Genomic DNA, 6,556 nt, shown 5'->3' with positions numbered 1-6,556 from the left:
GGAAAACCAAGGAGTGGCTCCGTAAGAAGCATATCAAGGTTCTAGCATGGCCCAGCCAGTCTCCAGACCTGAACCCAATCGAAAATCTTTGGAGGGAGCTCAAACTCCGTGTTTCTCAGCGACAGCCCAGAAACCTGACTGATCTAGAGAAGATCTGTGTGGAGGAGTGGGCCAAGATCCCTCCTGCAGTGTGTGCAAACCTGGTGAAAAACTACAGGAAACGTTTGACCTCTGTAATAGCAAACAAAGGCTACTGTACCAAATATTAACATTCATTTTCTCAGGTGTTCAAATACTTATTAGCAGCTGTATCACACAAATAAATTGTTAAAAAATCATGCATTGTGATTTCTGGATTTTTCTTTTTAGTTTATCTCTCTCACAGTGGACATGCACCTACGATGAAAATTTCAGACCCCTCCATGATTTCTAAGTGGGAGAAATAGCAAAATAGCAGGGTGTTCAAATACTTATTTTCTTCACTGTATATATTTTAGGTATCTTCTCTTTAGTAATGATAATAACAATAATAATACGTTAATAGTTGTTGTAGGGTTAAATAAACAATATAAAATACAAAGACAAAAACTAAAAAATACAATAAAGGAGTATGAAAGACAGAAGACCACACAATAAATTTAAAAATAATAACATACACACGGCATTAAAAAAATCTATATATCCTACTGTGTATATATATATATATATATATATATATATATATCTTGAAGAAAATTCAAATTTCATAGGAGGGCTGATAATTTTGTCCTCAACTGTAAATCCCAGCTACTACTAAAGATAACAATAGTAAATAGAAATATAATCATTATATAATTAAAATAAATAAGTAATATAATTATATTAATAATAATAATAATAAAATTATATTATATACAGTATATATCAGGTTAACACTTGTTAGCAGTTGTCAAGTGACTTGTCTTGCTGAAAAGGGTGATGATGGTTTTGAGTGGTGGCTGACGTCAGACCAGGAGTGTTCCACCCATGGATCATTGGACTTCCACAATAAAACGAACAAGCACCCCTGAACTCGATCCAAGATCTACCAGGTTCACTCTTCTACCTGCCACAAATTTCAGCCTCTGGCACTATGATGGCAAAGGATCAAAGGTCAGTGGACTGTTTATGCTTTCAGACACTGACGGGGGTGTTAGGGAATGATGCTGATGACGAGCGTCACGTACAGACATCGATGTTCGGCGGTGGCGCCTGATTTTGGTGAGACATGACACCGACGGCATCCTCTTCTAGGCTTGATACCAATGTGCTCCCTGCTAGGATGGCATCCATGGTTGGTGCGCAGCGCCACTCCATGTTTATTGTGCAATTACCCACAAAACCTGATGCAAGGATGCCAAAAACAGCAACAGGGTTCAAGTTCAAACTCTTCATTTGCAAAGACAAAGCAAGAATTAAAAAAGCCTTCCGTGCAAAAGTTCCTGTTGAATTATTGATAAGAGTTTTATTACTGTAATATACGTAAGCAAATCAAACTTCCTGCATCTTCAGGTTTGGTGATTAAACATGTTGGTTTGTTACGATGACCACATTGTTTCCATTCATGGCTGTTTTAATTTCACTTTATTATATGAAGTGAACACACAGAAATATCCTCCCATAACAAAGACTGTGTGGATGACATCATTGCTGATATGGCTTGCATATGACCAATTCATGCAGAGGATCTGACACCACAATGATATCATAATCAGCACCAACGCTAAAATCTCAGCACAACATCCATCCATCAGCTTCCACTCATCCAAGGTCAGGGGGTCGCTGGGGTAGACCCCAAGGCGTTCCCAGGCTAGTTGTGGGACATAGTCTCTCCAACATGTCCTCAGTCTTTCCCGAGGCCTCCTATCGGGCTGGCCCTAAACACCTCCCCAAGGAGGCGCCTGGAAGGCATCCTGAGCAATCTCATCTGGCTCCTCTCAGTGCGGAGGAGCAGGGGTTTGACTGCAAGTTTCTCCTGGATGACGGTGCTTCTCTCCTAATCTCTAAGGGAGAGCCCAGCCACCCTAAGGAGAAAACTACCCAAATCTCATGATAATGGGTGAGGGTAGATCCACCACTAAATTGAGAGCTTTGCCTTTCAGCACAGCTACCTCTTCGCCAGAACATTCTGATGCAGAGTCCGCATCTGTGAAAAAGATGTACTTCAACTCCTCCACTTGGGGCAGGACGTCATCCCTGCCTTGGAGATGGGACTTTTTTCCGAGCCAGAACCTTGGACTCAGATGTGGAGGTACTTATAGGTTATCACATGGTTTGTGATAACCTTTGGTCTCGGGCTGATACTGACACTTGGGGGCATGATACTGGGCCTGATACCAGACAAACCATGTGATGATCTTATTATCACATACTATTTAATCAAAAGACCATTTTGTTTCCAGATAATGTTCAGTTTATTACATGTATTATATCTAAACAGTGTAAACACAATAATTGCAAAAATATTTCAACAATAATATTTTATCAACAGTCTTATCTTATGACAATTAAAGTTCCATTAATCAAGTTTGGGTTTTTTTTGTGACTGGAGAAGCACTAGGAATATTTATAGTTACAGTGATATTTCCTGTCACATGCGCGGAGTTTAGAAAGTTAAGCCCGACTTGTATTTGCATTTTTAGTTTTTTTCGATCATTTCAAGAGTGTCCTCCTTATTAATGGTGATAAAACGTTCCATTTCTAATATTCTGTTTGCTATTTTCCCTATTTGTCTTTCGCCGGGAGTGTCAACCGCTGACATGTTGACAGAGCACAGACGGCAGCAAAACAAACGCTCGTGCACTGTTCTCTGATTGGTTGTTTCACGGGCACGATACCAGAGCAGCGCGCTCTGAGTGGACAGCTACGGGGGCTGATACTGGACATGGTTAAACTCTATATTTTATCAGGATCACTGCCCTGGGAGATATCCACAACATGCAGCTGTCCTCCTCTCCTGAGATGGCAGATGGTTGGCCTGAATCTCTTCAAAGACATCCGGAAGTCCTTCTCCATGCAATTCCAGAACTTCCCAGAACAGAAGTCTCCCAAGAGTTTTTGAGGAGGTTAGGTGATCACCAAAGCCACATATCGCTTGGCCTGCTGGTACCTGTTATCTGCTTCCAGAGTGCCATGCGCCAAAATGGCCCGCTAGGACTCCTTCTTCAGCTTGACAGCATCCCTCACCACTGGCACGCTAGCATCTAGCGAGATTGTACTCTATACCCTTTTGGATTGTGGGTGTCAGTTGAAGATACTAATCAGTTTTACTTTATCATGTTTTACAATGAAGGTCTTGATCTTGGACAGACCATTATGTTTACAGTATTACATGCTAATGTGCACTTTTTCCTTCTCGTTTCCCCCCCACTAAGTATTTGATTTCATAGGTCTTTGTTTTTTCATTCATTCATTTTCTACCGCTTTTTCCTCACGAGGGTCGCGGGGGTGCTGGAGCCTATCCCAGCTGTCTTTGGGCAAAGACAGCTGAACCCTGGTCTCCTAGCTGTGAGGTCTGCGCGCTAACCACTAGACCGCCGTGCCACCTCTTTGTTTTTTCAAATGTTTGAAAATAAATGAAACTTGCTTTCTAAATTCTGTCCTGTAATTTTGTAAATGTATCACATTCTTGAGCACATACAGTAGGAGTAAACTTGAAGAATACTTTAAGGAGTATATTTAAAGTACATAAACAGTAAGCTACAAGCAACAAGTAAAGTTAAAGTATAAGACTTAAGTTAGTAACTAACCAAAGTGTAGTTAAAGTATATTATAATAAAGTCAAAATGGGGACTCAAGGTATATAACCAGTACAATGGCAGTATATAGATAGGTGTACTTGTGGTAGTTTTAAGTATTCTTAAAGTATACTTTTATCATCTTAAAATGTTCCAATTTAGTCCAAAGATGTATTAAATTTGTATACTTTCTAGTATACTAAAAGTATAAATGATCTTTTGGATCTTTGGACCCCTGACTGAAGTTTGCTATACATGACGTGTCTCATTATGAAATATTGAAGTGACTTCTGCGTAATAATAAAGTTGGGATTGATTGTAGGCCTGCCTGCAGCCAGTCAGAAGCAATAACGGGAGTGCTAATTAGAAGGGAAGTGGATTGAACGCTTTTCTTGATGCTGCAGTCCAATAACGTTGGTTCATTTCAATGCTCTCTTGGAGACAAGACGACTTCATGGAAGTAATTGATAAGAGGTGTATGTGTACGGTACAAGCCCGCCACCTAGTGGTTGAACACTAAGACTATCAATGTGTGCCAATTTTAAAGACAACAATTGATGTGGTAAAATGTTGCTTTTCCATGCAGTGTACCCGACTAAAGTGGCGCCAAAGAAGCTCCACTTTTCCACGATATTAGTTGTCCAATAATGACACTGCTGCCAACAAGACAACAGCATCTAACGCAAGCTGCCATTTTTAAGGGTAAACAAGAAAGAGACCGGAAGTGAGTTAGCCTAGCCTAGCTTAGCATCTTAGCAGCTATCAGAGGAAGGTGTGGAACACCAGCGTCCTCAGACTGGAGCGCCTCGGGACGTTCCTCCCTGGAATCTTTGAACATCTCCACAACCCAGTGAAGGGGAACCATCCGGTGGTTCGTTTGTTGCCGTGGAAGTTCAAGAAGGACGAGGAGCATCGTTGCACCACCTCGATGCTGACGGCGTGCTGCGCCGGGGCCCAGTGGCACACACGCACCAAAGTCACAGACGACAGGAAGCCACACGTGTGCGAGGAGACGCCGTGGAAGACAGACTCCCCGGGTGTTGCAGACTCGTTCCTCTCCCACACCACACCCCCCTCTTCCGGTACACCCATGCCGCTGAGGTTGCACAGGGCCTGAAGGCACAACCCCTCCAGGACCTCATTGCCAGGGAAGCGGAGCAGGACGGCCACCAGGCGAGGCACCGCCCCTTTGCGGAGGAGCAATTGCTGATGCTTATCTGAGGGACACAACGGGAGAGCAATTCAATAAGCCCTTGTGGAGTATTCCTTACCTTCTTCCACTTACAGCTGTCATAAGACACTCGAGCTACGGCCTGAGCGGCGTGTCTCAGCAGGTCCGGATCTGGACTGGTCAGCACGCACAGCAGAGCCACCACCAGGCCAGAGTCTCCGAAAGCTTTACGCACCACAGCTGACAGGAAAAGAAAAAGTGGGTGGAGTTCAGGTCACCATGGTGTAGATGCCGAGGTTGCCCGTGGGTGCCGTACCACTGGTACGCATCGGTACCTTTCACAAGCCTTCACGCTTGGACTTACATTCCTTGGCGAGTTCCGACACCAGTTTGGCCGTCAGCAATGCCAGAGAACCTCTGCTCCTCAACAGCCATGCCAGAACCGGAAGGATGCCGCTGATCACCACCTGCTCAGCGGCGCCCTTATCTGAACACATGTGGAACAACATGTGATACGTGAACGATGCCAACGCCAATCCAGTGGAGGCCACCAACGTGAGCCCCCCATGACCACAGGAGGGACTTTTCATTCAGTTAATAATGTGAGAAGACCAGAATTCAGCATGTCCATGTTCTGTGCTTGGCTTGAAGGAAGCTATGAATTTAGTAATAGTAAACATTTTGTAAAAGTAAAAGTTAGGAAGTTGGGTTAGTGGTAAATATTAAATAAATCAGAAATGAATATAGTAAATAACAAACCACCAGGATAGAACACAGCATCTGTTCACACGTTGTTAAAAAATATCTGCTAAATCCGCCAAAGGTGAAGTATGATGTAGCAAGGGAACGCTGTACATGCGGCCTACAAAGTGGTCCAACTTGTAGAGCAACTCACTTCCTTCCTGGATGTTCACCAGCACGGTGCACAAGTGAGGCTTCAGCTCATCCTCAATCATCTCCAGACCAAGGACCCTGATGGCACCTAAAGCATTGTTCAGGTTCTCTGTGGCTGGGGGTGGAGGACAAAGAAAGCATCATCAAATGCGTCAACATGGAGGACGCAGGGTGCCTCCAATGGACCAAGGACAGCTTAGAGAACCCCCCCCAAATCAAGTGTCTCCAAACCCTCTTAAAGTACATAAAGGGTCATCAAATCCCAATGGTGTCCTTAAGTTACAAGAACGTCTCTAGTGCCTGCAAGCACACTTTCCACCCTCCCAAGCCTTCGAGGAGCACGAAGCATCCAACTCACCCTGAGGCGTGTAGGGTTGCAGGCTGCTGGCCTTGTGTCGGTCCCTGTGGATGGACGGGTAGGTGAACGTCAGGAGCATGTTGGGATGTCCCATCCTGCTGTCCTTATCTCCTATTGCTTTCTCTCCACATTTTAAAACAGGACTCCTCTTAAAGATGTGCCATCCTGCTGGCTGCTATGAGCTCCAGCGTCTGGAAGGGCTGCCAGCTCTCTTCTCTGGACCGTTGGGGGTTTAGCGCCGTGCAAATCCGCTCTCCCATCTGCGCATGTTTGTGCACAGCGGAGGTATTAGCGAGCCGGCTGACGCTGCTGAGGCTACCTATTTCTTGACCACTGTTAGCAACACATCACGTTAGTCCAAGGAAACCCTTGTCTACT

General features: G+C 44.3%; 1 protein-coding gene across 1 annotated transcript; it reads right to left on the bottom strand.

Moving 5' to 3' along the window:
- Positions 1 to 2,948: 2,948 nt before the first annotated feature.
- Positions 2,949 to 6,492, bottom strand: LOC131126091 (rap1 GTPase-GDP dissociation stimulator 1-A). The gene is made up of 5 exons (XM_058068280.2): positions 6,179 to 6,492; positions 5,822 to 5,935; positions 5,291 to 5,413; positions 5,041 to 5,166; positions 2,949 to 4,972 (listed from the first exon to the last, which is right to left on the bottom strand). Exons 1-5 carry the CDS (start codon positions 6,270 to 6,272, stop codon positions 4,518 to 4,520), a joined length of 912 nt encoding a protein of 303 aa, XP_057924263.2. The 5' UTR covers positions 6,273 to 6,492; the 3' UTR covers positions 2,949 to 4,517.
- Between the last annotated feature and the right edge of the window lie 64 nt (positions 6,493 to 6,556).

This window comes from Doryrhamphus excisus, linkage group LG2 (genome assembly GCF_037039965.1).
Source record: "Doryrhamphus excisus strain RoL-2023G ecotype Guam linkage group LG2, RoL_Dexc_Guam_v1.1, whole genome shotgun sequence".
NCBI lineage: Eukaryota > Metazoa > Chordata > Actinopteri > Syngnathiformes > Syngnathidae > Doryrhamphus > Doryrhamphus excisus.
The sequence above is the reverse complement of the archived record's forward strand: the minus strand, read 5'-3'. Positions and strand labels throughout refer to the sequence as shown.

What these genes read in the sequence shown, in the direction of transcription:
- LOC131126091 (XM_058068280.2), bottom strand. Translation starts at nt 6,272, where the DNA reads ATGGGACATCCCAACATGCTCCTGACGTTCACCTACCCGTCCATCCAC. An exon ending in GTCGGAACTCGCCAAGGAAT is followed by an intron (nt 5,167 to 5,290) that starts GTAAGTCCAAGC and finishes TTTTCCTGTCAG; the next exon opens with CTGTGGTGCGTAAAGCTTTC. An exon ending in TCGAGTGTCTTATGACAGCT is followed by an intron (nt 4,973 to 5,040) that starts GTAAGTGGAAGA and finishes TGTGTCCCTCAG; the next exon opens with ATAAGCATCAGCAATTGCTC.